At 39.8% G+C, this 21,894-nt stretch overlaps 2 protein-coding genes across 3 annotated transcripts in view; one reads left to right on the top strand and one right to left on the bottom strand.

Moving 5' to 3' along the window:
* The window catches only part of LOC126562633 (calcium-binding protein E63-1), a 219,496-nt gene that overhangs the window by 61,511 nt on the left and 136,091 nt on the right, over nt 1-21,894 (top strand). The window contains exons 5-7 of one of the 2 annotated variants that reach the window (XM_050219190.1): nt 5,364-5,520; nt 7,193-7,341; nt 13,103-13,128. In XM_050219190.1, coding sequence (XP_050075147.1) covers nt 5,364-5,520; nt 7,193-7,341; nt 13,103-13,125 — 329 coding nt within the window. In that variant the 3' untranslated portion in view covers nt 13,126-13,128. Of the gene's footprint in view, nt 1-5,363; nt 5,521-7,192; nt 7,342-11,887; nt 11,947-13,102; nt 13,129-21,894 lie in introns of those variants that run through there. The other variant, XM_050219189.1, reaches the window with a different exon arrangement.
* On the bottom strand, nt 20,923-21,430 carry LOC126563265 (DNL-type zinc finger protein-like). Its single transcript, XM_050219896.1, has 2 exons — nt 21,304-21,430; nt 20,923-21,230 (listed from the first exon to the last, which is right to left on the bottom strand). The coding sequence occupies exons 1-2, from the start codon at nt 21,428-21,430 to the stop codon at nt 20,923-20,925; spliced, it is 435 nt and encodes a 144-aa protein (XP_050075853.1).

Below are 21,894 nucleotides of genomic sequence, written 5' to 3' on the forward strand. Positions count from 1 at the left end.
GAGGGAGTAAGGGAGGGCTCGACGTTTTGGACAGCTTGCATCAGAATACTCCAGGCTGTGGACACTCTGGAACACAAAGCAAATTTGTGTTCAATTGTATCCACCTGGGAGCACTCTGCGCAAGATGAGGATCCACGATTCATCCTGGAAAATAGCTCTCCGTGAGTTATTTTATTGTGTGCCAGCAAGTACAAGACTGATCTCTGTTTGGAGGACAGCCGTTGCGAACCGATGTTGCCCCACACTAGTCGCCAGTTTACGGTTGGAGATTCCTGCTCGACCTTTGTGTCGGGAAGCCTCTCAACTAGCATCCGACGAATTGCTTGGGCGGTGATTTTATTTGTTGTGCTTGGTATGTATGCTAGCTGCATGACAACCTTTCTGAGGCACGGGTAAGTTGTTGGAACAGGATTGATGTTCGGCGGGTTTCCCGCGTACAAAATTTGCTGGCCCCCGACTCGCAGATAGTTCTGTTCTGCGACATGCGCTGCTGGTCAGCAGCGCCTGGGTGTTGATGGCCGGAATATGTAGATTTAACCCTCCAAGGTTGCGGGGTAAGGCTAAATGTAAAAGAGGTACTTGAATGCCTCCAGATCCTTGCCAAAAGAATGACCCAATCGTCAGTGAGACCTTTGCTATGTCAATAACTCTGTCAATACAGAGGCCACGTACCATAGCTTAGGCAGAAGAAACCCATTTAATAGGGCTATCTTCTGCATAAGGTTCAAGTCTCTCATACGGTGAAACCAGACCAAACGCCGGAATTGGTTGATCACGATGTCCCAGTTGTGTAAATAGAATCGTTTCGTTTAGCCAAGAAAAAGATTTCATTTTTGAACACTGCAATATCTTCATCTTCGATCTTTGCTTTGAGTAATTTTGGTTCAGCAAAAATGAGACATTTTTGCCATGTCATTGAGCAAGCTACAAGGTCTATCTGGCAGTCATAACATTGACTGGTTGTTCATGTGATTTGGTAAGGATAAGGTGCTCTATTCCCTTCGGTTAGAGAATGTAAATAAGGCTGTACTTCACTACAGGGTCATCATATTTGTATATTTTTCGAACGAGCTCATGTCCCAAATCTATTTTCAATGCTTTATTTATCATGAATTTCAGCAGCTCCGCATTAACCATACTTAAAGTTTTTATTCTAATTGCTCGGTAATGATCATCAATTGACTGGCTTAATTTGTTATTTCAATTTAAAGCACCCATTGCCAAACGTCAATGGTACATCATGCCCCGGCTCCCCCGGGGCTGATTGGCCAGCTTGTTATGGACCCGTTCCCGTGTTGTACTGGCCCCCAGGTCGTACGGTCAAACACAATAACAAGCATGAAAAGCTTGTATCATGCTAACGAGCTTTGCTAACTAATGAGCCTGAGCTGTTGATGGCACCATGCACCGTGCTGCCATCGCCACCTCTTACATGCTCCAAATTAATGGGAAATCAATATACAACAAACAAAAAAGCAACAACACGCGTCCCTTTCTGATTGGCAGCACGTTACACCGGAATCAATCGACACTAATTGCCGCATGTTAAGGCCTATTCATTCGCCTGCTAGCTGGCAGGCTGTATTAATTGTTGCACCGAACATGTTTAACTAGCAGGACACAGAGAAGGAACACAATCGTTACCGTTGAGCAAAGTCTTCTCGGAGACCTAGCCTCTTCTCGGAGAAAGTTTATTTTCAATCATGAAACAACCAACGGCACAAGAGAGAAAAGAAGAGGACACGCAGCCAAAAAAAGCAATCAACTCGATGTAATCCCCTTTCGGTTTGATTTTGGAGCAATCACATAAGCTACCCTTTTTCGTATCTCGTCTCACTGTTTTCGTTGGAGGCAATGTTGGTTTGTGTTTGTATGCAATACACAACATATCAGGTAAAAGCCGGCCTTAACAACAACAAATGTACCGAATTTCCGCAATCACGAACCCTCCCTGTCCGGCAGAGGAGAACGATCGATTGATTTCGAAACCGACAGGAAATACAATCCAACCGAGCCGATCGTGTACAGCAACAAACCGGTGCCAGTTCAGCAAATAAAACGCACACGAAAAACAAAATCCGTTTTGGCCTATTCGGAAAGCTTTTGAACCATAGCACGGTAGATGTAATAACAGTGATTGTAGGATTTCCTTCGAGCGATCGAGCTTTATCGCAAAAATCCTTCGCTTCCTGATTGCTTTAGTCCCGGTGAAAGGTTGTGTGTCGTTTTTGTGCAGCTTAAAGGTCGATTTGTTAACTTTTAAAGCATCGCCATGAAATCTATTATTTCTTGTATATAATTATTCGGGAATTTAACTAAATCCCTGATTAAAGTTGTGCAAATATTTATGTTTGTTATTTCGACTTCAAAATAAGACGTTTCTGTGCCACTTTTTTGGAGTTTTCTAATAATTTTTGGGTAACCTCAATCCCTCAATAACCTCAATCGATAGGAAGCAGCGTACGCGAAGTGGCAATTACAATTTTGAGAAAAGGAATGAGCCACAGGGGACTGAACAAAGGCACTGGATAAATATTTGGTCGAAATTCGCTTTCGCCACCTTTTCTTGACGAATCTTTTCGAGGAAATTAATCCCACTTCGGCCAACTCGAGCAGTTACACGTTTAATGCCAAATTGACCTTCTGAAATCTTGCGAATTGTTACATGAAACACACTTAAGTCATAAGCGATCTCTTACTCAAATTCAAACCATAGTCAGTCATCATGCTCTTGACTTTCTTCGGATGAAAACGTCGATGGACGGTCTGCGAATGCGAATGACATAACAAATTTTGCCATAAGCTTTTAGTAATATTTTCAATATTTTGTGTTTTCATGTGTTTTAAAATCTGCTTGTTCAAATTTTTTTTTTCCATATTTCCTGTTTATTTATTTATTTATTTATTTATTTATTTTTTATTTATAATTAATAATGACGGTCCAGTGCCGTATTGTCAACACCGCTTGTGTTGAATAAATTTTATAATCATATTGATAAGGCATTTCCTCCTTATTCTTAGCCTTATCCCGGGCATACTCGGTTATTTATTTATTTAATTATATATTTATTTATTATTAAGTATGACAGCACTTTGCCGTATTGTCAACACCATGTGTGACTGAAACAATGAACATTAATAAAAAGGCATTTCCTCCTTATTCTTACGATGGATAACGACGGAACGACTAATACTATCATCAAACCAATACTATAATAACACAGCAATAGAGGACAGATACGTCAACATTCTTCTGATAAGTAAATGATATAAAATGTAATTTTCTTTTTTAAATAAGAATTCCCGGTACTTTTCGCACATAACGTCTTAAAGAAATTGTGAAGCCATGTCTCAATCATGAGCTTTCAGACAGAGTATCAGATTTTTAAGTAAAACAATATACTACTTTTTATGCTTGTTGCTATGCTTGGCACAAAATACATACTAACTGCAAAGGAATTAATATTAATGACAGCTGTTTTACTTCAACCCTGAAAGACAAGACACTTCCACACTAATAGGCAAGGATTTTTTTTACGGCGCAAGTCGTTAAACATGCTTTGTCCCCGATAACTAAGCCCAAACGCCTTTCTAACTGTCTGCACGCACACACACACACACACACACACACACACACACACACACACACAGACACGCACAAATACTTAAAGAAAGGCCATCGAGTCCCAAAATCCCCGTGAACCGAAACCTGTGCCCAAGACATTCAACTGTTGATCCAAGGAATTAAATCTACGACAGTTCGATCCTTTACTCAAACAAGCAAGATGCGTACCTTTTGCTCGATTGATTGAGTAATGTTTTCCACCCCAAAGTTGATACCCCTTCCCACCCCATTTCGTTCCTTTTCTTTGCGTCATTTTTTTTTTTAAAAATTTTTCGCAAAGTAATGTCTGCTTCAGATCGAAACGACGATGGGTGTGTTGTAGTGTGCGCGGTGAAGAAAGTTGTTCAAGTTTTTCTTCTTTCTCCCCATTCTTTAACGCGGGGGTAAGTACAAGGCGGATGCCCCAAGCTGCCCACACAAAGCGAAATGCCAACTAAGACATTAGCCCTATCGGTATCCATTTGCTTTCCGTTCGCTTTGCTTCACGGGCAAAGTTTCTGTACTCCGAGCGCCCGCCGGATCGCTGCTATCGATAAAACATTTCGAAAAGTTGCTAGCTTTAAAGCTACCTCCTTCGTTGGTCGTCCGGATGTGGTGTGGAAGAGCGGATGGGCGGTAAGGGAAACTTTGTCCAACAGTCTGCTAGTCTACAACTATCAAGGACCCACGTGGTATGGAAGGATGAATCATAATGGCGTAGTTTTCGCGGTTTCGAAACCCCGCCAGGGTGAACTGTTTGATGAAATTGTCGTTTTAATTACCCGACACGCTATCGCAGTAGTAAAACCCTGGTTCGGTTTTATTACGCCGACCGAGTGCGGAGAGTAGGAATTATAAGCGAACGTTAAACATTTCTTACCACTAATGTGCTGTTCAACTGTAAAGGTTGCTTAAAGTTTATGAACGCGCTTGTTAAGACAAAACAAAACGTCCTGATATCAGCCTTTCATTACCCAACGAACGGTAGTTGAAGGTTTGTTTTTTGTTTTTATTTCGGGAAAAACTTTAGAAATTATCCAGCTGCCTTTCTGTTGGGTGGTGGACAACTTGCACAAGCATCCCTTTTTTGCTTCCTGTTGAGCAGCCCTATGTAGCTTCCTCTTTTCCTGCCGGGAAAGCAATAATTTTAATTTTAATATGCAAGACACTAAAACTGTGGACAATTTCCCTAAGTTTGGGTACAATCTTTGCGAAACTTTTTCTTTACCGCTTGCTCATCATCATTAAGATTATACAGTAAAATTATTATGCGCCACCAAACAGGACACGGATGGAAGAAGGTGGAAACAAAACCGTGTAACCTTCAACGTACGAAAAAGCTCGAATCAAAGCTCCCGGGTGCTTCAACTTCAAACGAAGAAAACCTTGCCTAATGAACCAGAAGCCCTATACGGCCGGAGGGTTATATTATTAAGGGATCGTTTCTCTGGTGTTTTTTTTTTTCGTAAATATTATTACCAATTTTTCTGCTTTATGCTGTACCACCCACCATTCAGGTCGGCAATGCGAAAAACGTTAATGTATGCAGGTCGAAATAAAAGCCGAACCGGCACGCCACCATTACAGGCACTGGCGGACGCAGGAAGGAAGAAGAAAAAAGCTACACAAACAATTTTCAACTTCAATCCCAGCTAATCTACTCGTCGTTTACCTAGCTTTTCCTTTACAGTTTAATGCCATTTCTCATGCTTCTCGTTTTCTCTTTCTTTCTTTGTTCGCCGGCGTTCCCCGTTTACAGGCAGCGGACTGATAGACGAAACAGAGTTCCTTCAGTGGGTGGCGAGAATAAAGGCCCTAAAAGACGACAGCAACACCAGCAGCAGCAGTAGCAGTAGCAATAATCCCGCCCAGTCAGCCGACGACGACCTAACGCAGGATCTGGTGGCAGCGTTCCGGTAAGCGAGCGAAACACTGACCGTGCCTCACGTGGTTGTGTTTGTACGGGGGAAAAGGGCAGTGGGCAGTCATTTGGGCTGCCCAAAAGCGGCTTACGTGCTAAGCTGTGCAGAAAGAGATTTTACGCCCGTGAGCGTACAGCTTCACAAAGTGACGTGCAGCGCGTAAGCTTGATGGCAAGCATGGGAAGCTTTAAGACATCAATCATAATTCTTATTTGGGCTAGATTTTAATGCACTAAGCGGAACTTTACAGTGCTTTGCTTTGTTTGTTGGGAAGTTATTTAAATAGTTTATCGTGTTATTTTCGTTTCTAGTCCTTCGTCTTTTATATTACAGCCAGTTATGTTTACTATTAATGCTGTAGATAATCAAAAAGTGATGATTTTCTAAATGATGCATCTGTCGGAATCATATCACCTGATTTACCTTTTGACCTTTTGTCTGTTAAAGTCATCCGGTCAGGTGGTAGAGGCAACAGCGGCGTTAGTCTTCACACTGTAGCTGCGGGATTCAAATCCCATGCGAACTGTTTCCCGCTAGTGAGGACTAAGTTAGGCGGCATGATCCAGCTCACTGCTGCAGAAGAAAGTCACCTAAGTGAGGTCTAACAAAGATTCCACTTGAGAACCAGTCAAAATCTATTAGCATGTTCTCTAAATATTTATAATATTTATTATATTTATATATAATATTTCGCTAGATATACAGGCTTAAGCTGGAGTTTTTAAGCTTCTACATTGGAGCTTCTGGGGTAGCATGGAAGCCGAATCTTCCAATAAGCTTAGTGAGCGATCGGTGGGGCCTCCCGGCTCGAAAGGGGCCCCAAGTTGAACCCCAAAACGAATTGGTTGTTGTCAATACTGGCGGATCATAAGATGCTTAACTGCAGGGACCTCCACGAAAGGACCATTTCCGCTTAGGGGATCCGCTCTCAGAAGGGCTAAATCCGCCTCTGGCATATAGGCAACGACGCTAGTTACTAGCGCGCAGGATGATCTGGTTAGAATTCCTTCCGGATTTAACACACTAAATTCGGACACTCGGACGTTGGGTTGAGTGTCCGTAGAACGCCTGGAAGTTAAAGAGCTAAAGAATCGTTCACACGAGAGCTTTTTCATTCCTGCAGTAGAGCAGTCTTCTGGAGCAGTTCTGGAGCTTTTTCAGATGATAAACCATTTTCAGTACATAATTTTACACGGTCCATAGAGGTAGATTTAAAAAAGCACTAGTAAGGCAAAAGCCGTAAGGCTCTTCTCTTAATAATTCTCCTTTAATTAATAATCTTCTCTTAATAATTGTAATACAATTTGCCCACAAGTTGGACAAGCAGTTTATTAAGCACGTTTAAGAAATTAGTAAGAAATAAAAACACTTATCTGTGCTAGCTTTTACTATCAGCAGAATGTGTAACAAAGCACCACATTTTCGATATCAATTGATGCAATTGTTCTAACAAATGGTGCCCTTGCCTTAAATGCTTTTATTCTTTTGAAATGATTTTCAATGTTAAATAACAGTCACGTGATGCATTTTGTGATTTAAAACTGTATAGAAGCGAAGAGCACTCACCACAACGAAGAAAACTTTTCAAACCTCTAAAACGAAACCGTATCGCATCGAATGCCCTTCAACACTACTAAAGTCCTTGCTGTAAATCCACTTTTTCCAGAGTATTCGATCGTGATGGCAACGGGTACATAACGCGAGACGAGCTCAAATCCGCCATGGATATGATCGGCGAAAATGTGACCGAGTACCAGCTGAACGAGATGCTGGAGCTGGCCGACGCCGACAAGGATGGCCGTATCAACTACGAAGGTAAGTGAGCGTCCATTTGGAAAAGTTGAAGATTTGAAGAGCCGTTTTCATAATTTGCACACTGCCGCCATTCTCGCTGAGCGCATACCCATCCCATCCCGTCCCCATTCCTGTACGTTCAATCTGCGTCTCATCCTCAATCCATTGCTGGCCGTGTGGTTTTTTTTATCACCGGGGAAGTTGAAAGAGCATTTTTTAAGCCTAAAAACATATTCATTAAACAAAACTGGAGGCTTCATTCTTTTCTGTGCGCGTTTGTTATTGTCAAGTGCATGGGCCAGTTTTCACATGTGACGAGTGCAAGCAAGGGTTTTATGTATTCCGTAGAAAATAGAACGATCATTCCATAGTTAAAAGAGATTTTTGTTCATTTTGTTTGAGTAACAGCGATGTGAGTTTTGCAATCGAATGTGAATAATCAGTTAAATAAATAGAGCACTTTTGAGTTGAATAGAAATTGTAAATAATTTGCAACTGGTTTTGGCATGACGTTCTGCAAAGGGTTGTTTTACTAATTGGTTTTCCAGGTTTTGCAAACAAAAATAAAGCTGCTTCGCAAGCAATCGAATCAGTTTGACGGATGTTAAACCCTGTTCATCTAATAAATCTGCAAATTCTTACTCGTACAAGCACAGATTTGATACCAAACCGCCTATACCGTTCTATCAAACAAACTCGTTACTTGGATGATGGCCGAATCAGTAGTAAATCCGCATCCGATCGTCGACAGTGTCGGCTACCATTGGTTCTACCCATTATCCGGCAATTGGGTGTTGGGTTGAGTCACTTTTCCGGCAGTAAATTGCATAACTGCTCCGTCCTATCCACCACCGACTCGCTTAATGTGTTCATTATCGAACAACAGCGCCAGTCACTAAATCAGATGGACTTTCAACCCTCAAAACCCCAAACCGGTGTGTGGAGATACACGTGGTTACCGTGGATTATATGTTGCGGTCAACTCTTCCTCCATTTTCAACGCGACCATCGTTCGGTGCCGAGCGTTTTCTTCCACCTTGGCCTTGAGCCTTTAGCCTATCGTTAGAACCTAAGCCCGTATACGTTTGTTCGTTCTTCTTATGCCCTTCAAAGGACAAACGCGCACACACACACACACACACTGCCTACACTCGTAGCCTCTTCCGGTCAATGGCATCGATACGGATAATGCGAGAGATGGTGTTAATTTAATTAAACCCAACGGCATGACAATCCTGGGTCGGCCGCTCAGCTGCAAAGCGTTCGCTACGGCCGTCCGTCTTGTCGACCATAACCACAGTTTCCTGGGTTTCGCCTGAGGCTCACACGGAGGCTCACACCCAACAAGCGCTCACCCGGAATGGGGCCACACACTTTCGGACGGTTTGGGCTTATAAAACGGGGTGTGAAGTTTATTGTGCACTAAAATTAATAGGCGTCCAATTAAACCATTAAAGCGCACAACGCAGCAAACTCCCCCGCAAACGGAACGGTGCGCAGCTGTTAAACGTGGTCGGGGTTTTGTGTTTCGGTGTGGATGTAAGTGGCGAAACGATTTATACGCTAAAGAAGATGAAACCGCGCAAAGGGAAATATTTTGTGGTTTAAGGCGTTTAAGGCCTGGTAAGACACAGTTTTAGTCCTAGTTTCATGTGTGTGAGTGTATGTTTTTTTAGTCTCCTACGATATTTTTTGTGGTTTCATTGTTTCATAATAAAATGGGGAGTCTTTGTACGGAACTGCATTATAATTATAGTTCTTTCATTGGTGTTCTACTAGACAATTTTATGTTTCACCTTTATCCATATTTAAATTGTAATTTAAATAAATTTTAAAACGTAAATTTTGAGTTTATAAAAAAATAATGAGCCTATAAATACTACTGTTTATATGTCATGTTTTCATTCTTTGCACACAAGCCTTCCACAGGCAGACTTCAAAAATAATATAAAAATGTCTAAAGCAAATTAGTACTATAAGCTCATTAGAAAAGGTTTGTTTGCGATCATACTTTGTAATCGATTGTAGAAAAACATTTATCTACAAGAATACATAATATTCCTCAGCTGAAAAAATCATTAACCGCGAAAATCATTAAGGACTAATTTAGACTAGAGAGACACTTCTTCAAGAGCTTGTGGTTAATCAAGTCGCTCTCGATTGAGGCTAAAAGGTGTTAATTAAATTTGAATTCCTACTTGAGTTTAGCAGCTTCTCAAGACCATCGAAACGACCCTAGCGTTACTAGACCTGAGAACAACTTCTAGAACCTTCAGCTTATCTTTGGAATGAATTTTCTTGATGTTGACAGTTATGGTTATGGGATGTAGATTAAACACTTATTGACATTCCTCAGCCTTGTATATGTGTATAACATGGTGGCACTACTTGAAAGATTACTAGCCGGGACAACCAGGGTGCGAATCATATAAAGCTGGTGATTGTGGATTCGTTCCAAAGAATAGGATCTGATCGTAAGTAACTTTTGTATGTGAATGATATCAAAGTCTCCAAACGCCTAAATTCATTGATTTTTGAATGTAGTGTAGTGATCTCAGTTGTAGGGCAGGCTTCTTCTTCTTGGCTTAACGACCTCCAAGATCATGCCGGCCATCGAGATGGCTTTCTAGACTGCCGATACCACGTATTTGGTTAGTCAGCCCTAACAACGGCGGGACGGTCCGGATGGAATTTGAACTCCGGTCCTGTCATTTAAAGACCGGCGCCGATGTCGCCTACACCACTGGGCCGTCCCTAGGGCAGGCTATTTAGGCTTTTAAGGTACACATCTCACTTGTTACTTAACACGTTCAACGCCACAATACCGGGATTCGGTTGATGCAGTCAAATGGTGGCCCCATGCTTACACTAGGAATTTTTGACCCGGCGTTGAACGTGTTAAATAAACATGCGATTAGTTAATTTGGATTATGTTTTAAAACCTGTAGTTGAATTGAGCATTTTTTGCAAGCTCGAACATAAAATCGCAAGCAGTTCAAGGATTTTCTTAGCGAAAATGAATGTGAACATGGCAATGTTCTTTTTATTTTTTATTATTATTCAACGGTTGGCTAGGTAAAAGTGATATGCTGAAAAAGGAAATAATTTGTATTTTTGAAGCGGAAAAGCTATCGCTATCCATAAATATAATATTCAATAGGGATGAAAATTTTTGCTTTTTTAATAGATTTGGCAGGACATACATTCATTTGTCTTGAATGTCCAATTGCCAAGGAAAATTACAATTCATAAATGAATTGCGTGACAACAAAGAAGGCGAATGAGGTCTTTAAAATCCAAAGTCGCTATAAAATAAATAAATAAAAATAATGCTTCCTGCAATGCGACTCGCCACCCTTTTTTAAATTTTGAATGTGGCCCGAAGTACTAAAAGGCCTTAAGTGGTCGATAGGGCAATAGCGGCGCCTTTCTTCACACGACAGGCCCGATGTTTCTTCACACAACAGGCCCGAAATCCCTGTCGGAACGTTTTCCTACTACTTGGGCTATCAGCAAGTCGAGTAAGCTATCCGATGGCCAGCGTGACTTAGCCTTCTTAGTTGTAAAGCATAGCACTGCGGGCGTTACCAATCACAATCTCTCTCCAGACGTCCTTAACCAAGAATTGATGAAAATGTTTACCTCTTTGTTCCTTGCAATACGATCATTTAATTATGATTGTGATATTAATGTTTCTCAAGGCCGAACGCCTAAATTAATTGAGAATGTTGTCTAATTTGCCTTGTTGTCTGAATGTTGACAATGGAGGAGCCGCTACAACGACTAGCTGTACGAACTGTATGACGACCTCACCGTCAAGCAGCGAATTAGGCTCGCCAGGCTCCGATGGGCTGGCCATGTTATACGCTTGGCACCGGACGAACCAGCTCAGCAAGGCCTTTTAGGCTGTTTACACGGACAGAGACGTGGGAGGATGGCGTGGAATCATCCCCCATCAAGGCGCGGGCCCGTGAACGGTTCCGGACTCTGCTCGTCCGAGTTCATCACGTCTGCATGAGCATCTTAAAATGAAGTCCTACTTTTTGTACATAAAAATGTAATTGCGTTTGGGTGCGTGTGCGCGTTTGTGTGCGTTTGCATCAATACAAAAGCATGTACAGAAAATAATTGCATTCACCGGTGATGCTGTATCTTTGTAAAATCGATTTGTAAATACGGTCACACCTTATAACTCGCTGTTAAAGTTGCATCGATATATACATTAGTTTCTAGCTCAGTTCATAGTATATGTTTGTGGTGAAGTTTTGTGGTGATGGGTTTGTGCTAATGTGTTTCATAGAACAAAAAAAAAACCCCTGTGTTTGTTTCGTTGCGTGATGTTCCTGATCCTGCTGCTGCTGCTGCTGCTTCTGCTCAATAATGCACCCCTCACTATCTGCCAGCCTGGCGCAGCAAAACTCATGCCAACGTGTGTATGTCCATCTTTTTCGTTCCATTCGATTTCCTTTTTTTGCGCCCGCAAATAAAAAAAAGCCCCAAAACTTCTTCGCAAACCCTATTTAAAGCCTGCCACGAACTGTTCTTTCTTTTACTTTCTTTTTTGCAGACTTTCAAAACTTTTTCCTTAACAATTTCGATACACTGGTACAGCCGCCCAAGAAGTGAGGCGAATGGAGTGTCCCCAACAGCCCCACTTTTAATCCCCCCTTATCTCTTCCTCATTTCAACCCCACACACAACCGTTGCCTTCCATGTGTGTGTGTGTGCGTGGTGTTGTGTGTGTAGTTATCTGTGACCGAAGTGATGCTGTTGGTCCTGTCGGACCGGCCTGTACCGCGCGATCGAGCGTCAACGAGAAAAACACAATCACGTGACGGATGGCCATCATTGTCCCTCTTTGGAACACGTGCACAAACACAAACACAAACATACGCACGAACGTATGTTCGTATACTGTAAACTAGGATGTACATTTCTTTAGAGCACATAGTGCGGTTACTTAAATACGTTGCGTTGCAAAATGATAGTGTCTTAAGCAAATCGAAGTATTATCGTTCTTTTTGCGGGGAGGGTTCAAGATATCCGATACCGTCTTCGCTTTCTAGCGTCCCTGAAATTGGGAAACATTATACCACTACTAGGCTGATAGGCTGTAGAGAAAGAAACTACAATTAAATGCAGAAATAATAGCGTGAATTATGTGAAATAAAATGAGAGCAGCGTGAAGCACAATTAACAGATAAAATTCTGTGGGTTAATTTATTATTCTAAACGTAGCACATCTACCATTGTGCCAGCATCAGCATCAAAAAGTTAACGCAGGTGTCACATTAATTGTCTGCCGTAACGAAGTCATCCATATTGTTTTTCTAGGATCGCCGAAAAATGGATTTCTCACAGTTCCGGACAAAGCAAATCCACGAAATGCTCCAGTGTTTGAGGGAAAACTTAATTTGAGCCGTAAACATCCGGTGCACCACTGATCGTCTCTGTTGCAGAGACGACTGGGCCGCTCATACCACCCGAAAGGATGGTTTGACGAATGTTTGATGGAAATTTCTCCATAAACTGGCCTCGCAACATTTTGTCCTGAATTTTCCTCTACACTCCCTCCCCCTGTGTCCACGCAAAAATCGTTTGCCAACCAGCAGATTTACCAATGAATGATAATTTGATCAGCCTTTGCAATACACACACACGTACACATCATCGGGTGATTTCTCATCCTTTTCCTGTTGATCAAATAGTAATAATAATGTTTTCGTGTTTTTCTTTTCTCTCCCCTTGGGCGGGATTAAATTACATGTTCTTTTTTTCGCAGAGTTTGCACGGTTGCTGCTGTAAAATGTGCGTCCCCGAATTGCATGGATTCCACCACAGGACTTCACCTTCAATTAGCATCACGCAACACAACCCATCCTACATCGGAGCAATGCGCACTTGCCAGCCAGCCAGCCAGTTGCAGAATTTCGAACCGCAAACTCATCGTGAACATTTAGCTCAAGAATGCTTTAATTAAGACATACGTTTCATTTCAAAATTGCACGGATGAGTTTGAGTTATTTTTCAAACATTGACACACAATATTAAACGAATTAATATGTTACTTCCCGCCATGCTTATGATTTTTTCTACCAATCGAACTGATTAGCAAAATGGCAAATGGTGCTTGTGTGTTCTCTGCTACAAAAAGAAATGCGTTATCGAGCATAAACTACCACACAGCAAAAAAGAAATATACTTTAGACACACAAAAAAACTAAAAAAAATATAAATTAACCGTTTTACGGCGAATCATTTGTATCGTTCGGGGGGAAAAAAAGACAAAATGGCACGTCGATATGTAAAGAAGAGCAAAACAAGCAAACAAACAGCATATGAATAAACGTAAGCATACCAGTTTGTTGTTATTAACCGTTTAGTGCAGCTGCATTATCGTATTGGACGCCCGTTTTTTGCGCCCCCAAAAAAAGCTGGGCTCCGTAGTAGCATGACTTTTGTGAGTTTTAATTTTGACGCATTTTCAGTTCGTTTGATTGTTGTCTTTGAGAACTAGCGAGCGATAACGTTTACACATAAAATATTGCTACATATATACATACTCCTACATACATATACTCCTACAACAAAAAAAAGAAGCTAACTGGTAAAAGAGAGGTGAAATTATTAACAAAAAAAAAAGAATAGAAAGATATTCATGTTCTTGCCTGAAACGAAGTTGCGGATGATACGCTGTATCTTAATACCTTAATCCTTCCGCAACCCCAGAAAGTGTTTGTAATTATCCATGTAAAATCATTACTCTATCATAATGAAGAGGAAGGAAGCATGCAACTAAAAAAAACGCTCTTTAAAATACCTAATCCTTCTATACCAACAATTAAATATTTATGCTTCGCTCAAAACGCTACCACAACCAATATCACTGTTAAATTGGTTTGCTTTTATGGAATATGTATCCAAAAAAAAAAAGGCTAAATTAGTGTGTAAGCGGTAGTAAAGCTCTTGCCGGAAGGAAGAAGCAAGGTTTTTATTTTTTGGTGGTGCAGATGGAAAGAGAGAGAGAGAGAGCTTAGGGACATAGTTTTTGAATGAGCCAACGAGGCCACAAAAAGTACAGGAATTGAATGAGGAAGCGGAATGATTCGTGTGAGATGTTCCTGCATTGAGATTTTTTGCGAGCATTTGAGAGCGAAGGTGGGCTTAATCATATTGTAAAGATAGGTAAAACAACCACAAAAACTATTCAAAAATTAACGATTAAGAAAACAAACAACAAACAAACCTAACCTAAATCCAAAACAAAAAGGTGGGAAAAGCATCTACGTTTAACGCTACGAAATATTACGGACTAGCTGTGCCGTGTGCGCCGCTGCGTTGTTGTCGATTGAGGCGCACATACTGTGAATAGAAGAAGATAGGGGAGGGGGGATGGAAAACTCCCACCCCAAAGACTCAGGATGGGAGTCATCATCGGTGGGGTTGAGTCGGGAATGTGTTTCAGTTTTTTTTCCCTTCTTTTTTAAAGCTCGTTTAAAGCTGTGTGCGTGTGTGTTGTTTTTTATTTATTTTTGCGTGTGTGCATTGTAACAGAAGAACAGGGGAGAAAAGTGTTTGTTGACCAATGCCGCAAGCCGCAAGCATTGGCTTTATTATAGGTATTTACAAAGTATATATATATATACACACAAAAACAATATTAAAAATATTGTACATTGTTGCGCACACGTGTCCAATGTTATGTCGTATTAATGCCGGTTTGTGCAGATAAATATACAACTAATTTAAAGTTAAAATAAAAAATGGTATAGAAAACAATTTACTCTCTCTCTCTCTCTATCTATGGCTATATAAACAACAACGCGAGAATGTATTGCTGTGTAGAACAATGCGCACAATTGAGGATCGAGTTTTTTTTTTGTATAATTTATTTAAACGTTTAACCACTATCAGCTCCGCAATGAATGGATTGCTAGACGTTAGACGAATTTTTTACATATAGTTTTGTTTAATTTTTTCGTTACATAAAACACAAGAGATCGTGCACTTTGTCTACCAAATTTTCAAATAATTCAAACAACACTACCACATGGCAAATAATGCAAACACGTGGCGTAAGTAACTGGCCACTAAATGTTACACATTACTGCTGACGGGGACGTAACCTAACCAAATCTTATCGTTATGCAGTTGTTATCACTTAATTGTTACACAGATTTACAGGGCCGGGCAGATTGCAGCAACGATGCAAACAGACGATTACAATAATATTAACAACCACACAACAACAAGACTAGCACATGTCTTGTTTATGCTTTTATAGTAAAACACTGGGTGAATTAAAACGGCTGGTAGAAATGTACAATACACCTTACGATCGGAACAGATCGGCCGATGAAGTCATAGCAAGAGCTGACTGATTTTTACACCAGGCGCAACATGGACCTCCACCGACGCGCGCACCGACGCAGTATTGAACTTTTGAAGCTACCGAACCGAATGAAGGTGAAACGTGCACAATAAACATTAAAAGAAAAAAATTGAGCAAAGGGGCTTCCCTTTGCTTTTAGTGTTTGTTAGACAAACGTGTGTTTGTGCGGGGGGTTGTTGGTTTATAGAACACCTTTTTAAAAGCGCTTATTCATAAATTATGGCTACAGTTTGTCTGCTATATGTAAACGATTGGATAACAGTGGATATAATATTCTGCAAACAATAACAAAAAAGGATTTTTCCGGAACCACACCGCATCGTTTTAAAAAGCTTCCCAATAAAGTTCCATTTTACTACGACACCCTTACCTTGAAAGCTGTTTCCTCATTGAGCGAATTCCGATTTAAAATTGCGCTAGTTAGCTAGTGCAAACCAAAGAAACCCGAAACAGCGCATACGATCAGTCCTCGATTAACACTTAAACCCCTGAAAGCCCCAAGTAGTTTCACGGCGTATGTTTGTCCCTTTCTGTGTGAGTTAGTGTATTGATGTGTAAGAAAAAGGGACAGAGAGAGAGAGAGAGAGAGAGAGAGAGAGAGAGAGAAAGTAAATGAATGTAAGTAACAACCCACGTGAAGAAATACGGTTAGCTTAGTCAAAGCTAAAGAGAAACGGTCTTCAAAGTTAAACACCAACGTTTATACCACCCCAAATTGCCGTTCGATGTGCTTCGTTTGGCCATCTGCCACCACTTGAAAAAGGGAAACACTGTATGGTGATGATTTATTGTTTTAATTTAGACCTTTACCTGGATTTGTTTCCTTATTAGACCATTATTTCCTCTACAGTGGGTGCTAAAAGTATTTGCCTAGCTGCATATTTTCCACGGCAAAACAGCGATCATAGGGCGAACATTGCTCAATAGTCAATACATTCGTGTTTGTTTTGTGTTGCAAAATTTACTTTTCATAAATTTCTCTAATAATGATAAAGAGAGTCCAGCTTCCGCTGACTTTGATCTTCCTTCCCTTGATAGTAAGTCGATGTCGATGTCGATCTATCTGTAATTGATTACTTCTGTGTCATCAAATACAATCGCTAACTCAACAAGATGGAACAGTTCATGTACGGTTAATCATGAAAACGAGTTTTGCAATGTTTAAATTAGACCGTAGAGCATTAAATAAACAGTACATTATAAAAAAAAAAGACTTTTGCAAACCAAATCTCCTTTTTGCGACAAACAGATACCTTGTTTAAAAACAGTTTCCCTTCAAGTCTTCAAGTCTTTCAACAATATAATGTTTCCAACTCAAAATAAAACTGTTGTAGTCCAGAAATTCTTTCTAAGTCTCTAATTGTTTTCTAAATCGATCGATTGACAAAGGTTCGGTTGATGCAATTTAAAACTGAAAATCATCAATGAAATGATACCATGTTTTATGGCCAGTATAAGGTAATTTTGATGCCAGGAACTATTTTAACAATTGTAAATATTTTACTGATCGTTTTTAAAACAACGTAACCGACAATTTTATTGTCCTATTACGCCCCAAACTCACCATTTACATGAAAGTGTGCAGCTAGACGTATATTTTCTTTACTCACTGTATCCATAAGGCCACTCCGTACTGTTCTCCGATGCAAACGATCCCGATATACTACTACTAGCTAGTAACACAGAAAAAAAAAATCGCAAACATTTGTATGTGTGTCTGCATGTTTGTGCGTAAGATAGCAGTAGCAGCTTCAACCAGACAGCAATTTAAAATTATATAAAGCAAAAAACAAAAACAAAATAAAATATATCAATTCGCCGATTAAAACAAAAACAAACGGAACAGATAAACGGGCAAATTAGCTATTTTTGGAGACATTTTTTTCACCTTGCTGATCTGTGTCGGGCAACAGGGCAAGCAGGGATAAGTAAAAAGAATAAAGCGAAGCTGCGGGCGCTGAGCATAAGCATACAATATTTATATAGTTTATTGGTGTTTAGCTAAGAGATAGTAGTGTATTTAACGAGAGGGCGAGAGGGCAACGTGATACCGTGTTTAAAATAATGTTACACTTTAATCGCTCCAGTGCGTTGTACACTATTCGATGGGCTTTCTTTTTTGTTACTTGACGTTACAGATTCGTTCTTCCGTTCTGGCTTCAATTGTATGTCTATATAAATGCGAAACAATACCCATTTAAAACACACACAAATAGTCTTCACAATCGACATGCGACAGCATTCAAATAAGCATCCTACTTGTTGAAATGCGCTACCATCTAAGTAACAACACTGCATACTACACTATCAACTTAGAGGCTAAGTATAGTGGCCATATAAAACAAAATGCTAGAACTTAAAAGCCCGTGTTAGCTGTAATTGTACATCACACTGTAGTAAATGGATTGTTCCGTATTTTCCTGTCCAAAGTTTTGATATTTCTAGTACTACTACTTCTTCAAGTACGAGAGGCAACAAAAGCAAATAAAAAATAATAAAAAGCGAAGAACGTAAGAAACTAATGAGGTGCTGAGAAGAGCAGAATGAAAGAAGATTCGGTATTTTAAATAATTTCTTTATGATTTATCCTATTCGATGTGAAACTATGTTATTGACTGATTGCTTTGAAAGCATCCCAAATGCTAGTTGAAGAGCTTCTAATCATTTCATTTAAAAATATTAATAACTTAAATCTGTAAAAATAATGGATCAGTTCATCTTTTGAGGAACCTCTTTTTTTTCCTTTACAGGATGAAAAAATACACTTTAAAAGTAAATATTTTCCAACATGATGCTAAAGCGATTTTGTGTATCTAAATTACCCCTAGCTTACCTTCCTACCTTCGCACTGTAACCCAACAAAGCATACAACTTCAGTAACAACCGCAAAACCCCCCTGCTTCATTCAGTCCATTCAATGGATCTATGCCAAAAACGAAGAAACAAAAAAGCACAGCAAAAAGTGCCACTAGAGCAGTTAAAAACAAAGCTAAAGCAAAAATAAAGAGAGAAATAAAACATATAATGTGGCCTTTTTAAGTAAAAAGATATAAAAGCGAAGAAAAAAAAAACGTTGCATACAAAACAAGTAAATACAAGCGCAAGAAAGTTGTTTAATTAGAGTGTGTAAAACGCTTTGCATACAACGCTCGTTGTGATTTAATTTGTGTGTGTCCGTTTTTTTTTTTTTAATTCTTTTAGGAGCATAAACTTCTGCACACAGGAAGCAGCATAATTCAATTATGAAAAGCAGCACCATCAGTGTTATCGTTGCAGGTTAGGTTAGGATTGCAGCGTCAGCTTTGTGGATGGCTTTCGATTTTTAATTGGGGAAAACAGGAATACTTTCTTACACCATATCAGAAGGTAGCAGAAACTGTAGGGCATCTGGTTTTTGCCATAGGGAAAACACGCTTCGGTCGATACAGATTCTAGCGAGAGGGTCCTCAAGAGGAGGCTGAAAATATGAATGATAAAGCAAAGAACAACAACAACAAACAATAAATAACTAAACGTGTGTACTGATTTTTTAAGAAAGTGTAGTTATCAATGTTTTATCTACTTTGACGAATGAAGTTTTCCTGATTTTACTGAGAAAATGTAATACGGAGATGGATGAAAATAAAAACGAACACGATGGAGCACATCGTCCAGAACAGGAAAAACCAAAAAAAAAAGAGAAGAAAATTAAACAGGAAAGTAGTAAAGAAACAGGAAAAAAAACACACTTTTTGTGTTTGTGTTCCGTTTTTGTTTCTCGTGTGATTTAAGGATAGTTACAAAAGAAAAGTCAATGCACACCGACTTACAAGACAGCAGCAGGTTTATGTTTGTTGAACTAACCCAGCAAGTTTTGCTCGGACAAAATATGATAAATATACGTGAAAGTGAGCTAGCTTTCTACTTAAAATTATAAGTAAACCACAACCACACATAAATCAAAACATTATGCATTAAAGCGCATTCATTCTTCGCAACACTGTGTACTGCTTTCATATGCTCGACAGCGTGTGAGTGGGACGTGCAAAAAGGGATAATATAGCAGAGCAACAGCAACAAGAACTAAGGAAGGAATAAGCGAAGAATTGCGTACATTTGTTATTAGATTGTGTGCTGGAAGAGAGGACGATTGGTGGAATAAGAGATGAATAAACATAAAAAGTTGTTTTCAAATCATCACCAGTGTAGAGCAATTATTTGAGGCCTTGTCGCATGGCATCTAGAGAAGTTGGATGACATCCGGACGGTAGGTATAACAAGCTTTGTACTACGAAAACAGTGTATGAAGCTTGAGAAACATTTTTAATGTGGCATGGGATGAACAAACTGGAAAAAATGTGGCATGGGATGAACAAAATGTTCCACTTTCACCGATTCTTTTCAAGAACCTTGACACTATCTTGTGATGACCGAGACGCTTCCTGTTGTTTACCAGAACATCAATCTAACGATCTGGTGTTTGAGCCTATTCTTAAATATATTTAAATTATTTTTTTATCTTCAAAATCAAAGAGTTTTTATTTCTGTAGGCCTCCCTGATCGTTTTGTTGAAGGAACCAATAGTTTATTTTTTTATTTTTGGAATGACCTAACCATATTGCTGAACCAATAGTAATAAGGCCAACATTTAGTTCGTTCTAAGGAAAATTAGTAGATTTAGTTTGCCAATTGACTTTCCAACAACGTGGTACATGAAAGCCACTAGCCAGATCGGCGTGAACTAGAAGTTCGTTAAGCCAAGTACAAGAAGATTGCCAATTGCATACATTTTCCGGGATACTGTTGGTCAAACTGATACGCTTAAATTCAGAATCAGCCCAAAGTAGTTAAGTGTTCTATACTCTTGAATACTTAAGTAAGTGGTTGAGACACATGGTTTTTCTTACAGTTAATTAAATATGATTAATGTCCATTTCAAATTTCTTCAAAATGGGTGATATTATCATTATTACTGATATTGGATACTAACTATAACAAAACCGATGAAATCATTCAATCAGCTCTAAGCTACTCAAGGACCCACAGTCACAGACAAAAAAAAATCTAGTTAGAAAATATTATTTCAGATGCTTATAGGAATCTACAGCTGGGGCAGTCATTCGTTTTTCTCATTGTCGTTATTCATCGATTGGCAATCAGTTCTACATTTCATTTAAAATCATCTTTATACATTACCGCTAAAACACTTTATCCATCAACCAAAATGTTGTCTATTTTTCAAAAATTTTGGTGATTTTCTCCCCCTTCTCGGCCAGTATCTCTTCAATGTTTCGCTTTCCATTTAGATCGGTAAACCAGTTTAGATTGTCTGCTATTAGGTGGTGATTGCTGCAACCATCGCACGTCACTATTACTACGCCATTTTCGTACGCTTGTTTGGATATCGTTTTCATGTTCCGATGGTTGCACACTTTGCACGTAAATATGAGACTCATCTTACGCGCCTGTATCCGGCCTAGTTCATTTGTGTCGCTGTTTTGTGCACTCTCAGCAGGTGGTGAAACTGTGGTACAGAACGCTGTAAAGGAATGTATTCCATTAGAAACAGGCAATATGGATAAACAGCGATGATGCAATAGTGAAAAACTCACGCGAATTGCGAATTGAATTGCTCGCTATGCTGGCGATATGTGAGGAAAATTTTGTCCGTACTGGGGAAGCTAATTGGAGCACACTTTGTCGACAAACTAGGCGTAATATATTCCTCACTAAAGCCATTTTAACAATACTTTAGTAAGTGTACTGTTATGCAGTCGTCCGGAAAACCGCGATTCGCGCTGTAATCAAATCAAAACAAACAACGCATGTTTTGTTATTGCTGTCAAACAGCTGTCAATTCGTTTTCAGCTTTGTCATCCAATCTATCGTTGGAGGAATACTCATTTCCACAACCCGCGTAACCAATGACAATTCCTGCTGATATCGATCGCGGCCAATTCTGACATACAATTTGCAACGAAGAGAGTGCATGTGTTTCTTCCTCAATCCGGGGGCTTCACGACGAAAGAAAACGAGGAATTGTTGTGTGGTGTTACTGCCCTAATTGCACCGGTTCTATATAGTACCGTTTGTGGAGGTAAAAAACATACGAAAACGCAGTGAGCAGCGACAAAAGTGCAACCACAAAACGGGAAGAAACAGCTCACCAACACTGCACACTGCCATCTGTGCACCCCACAGTC

The sequence above is a fragment of the Anopheles maculipalpis genome, chromosome 3RL, assembly GCF_943734695.1.
Source record: "Anopheles maculipalpis chromosome 3RL, idAnoMacuDA_375_x, whole genome shotgun sequence".
In the NCBI taxonomy this organism is placed as follows: Eukaryota; Metazoa; Arthropoda; class Insecta; order Diptera; family Culicidae; genus Anopheles; species Anopheles maculipalpis.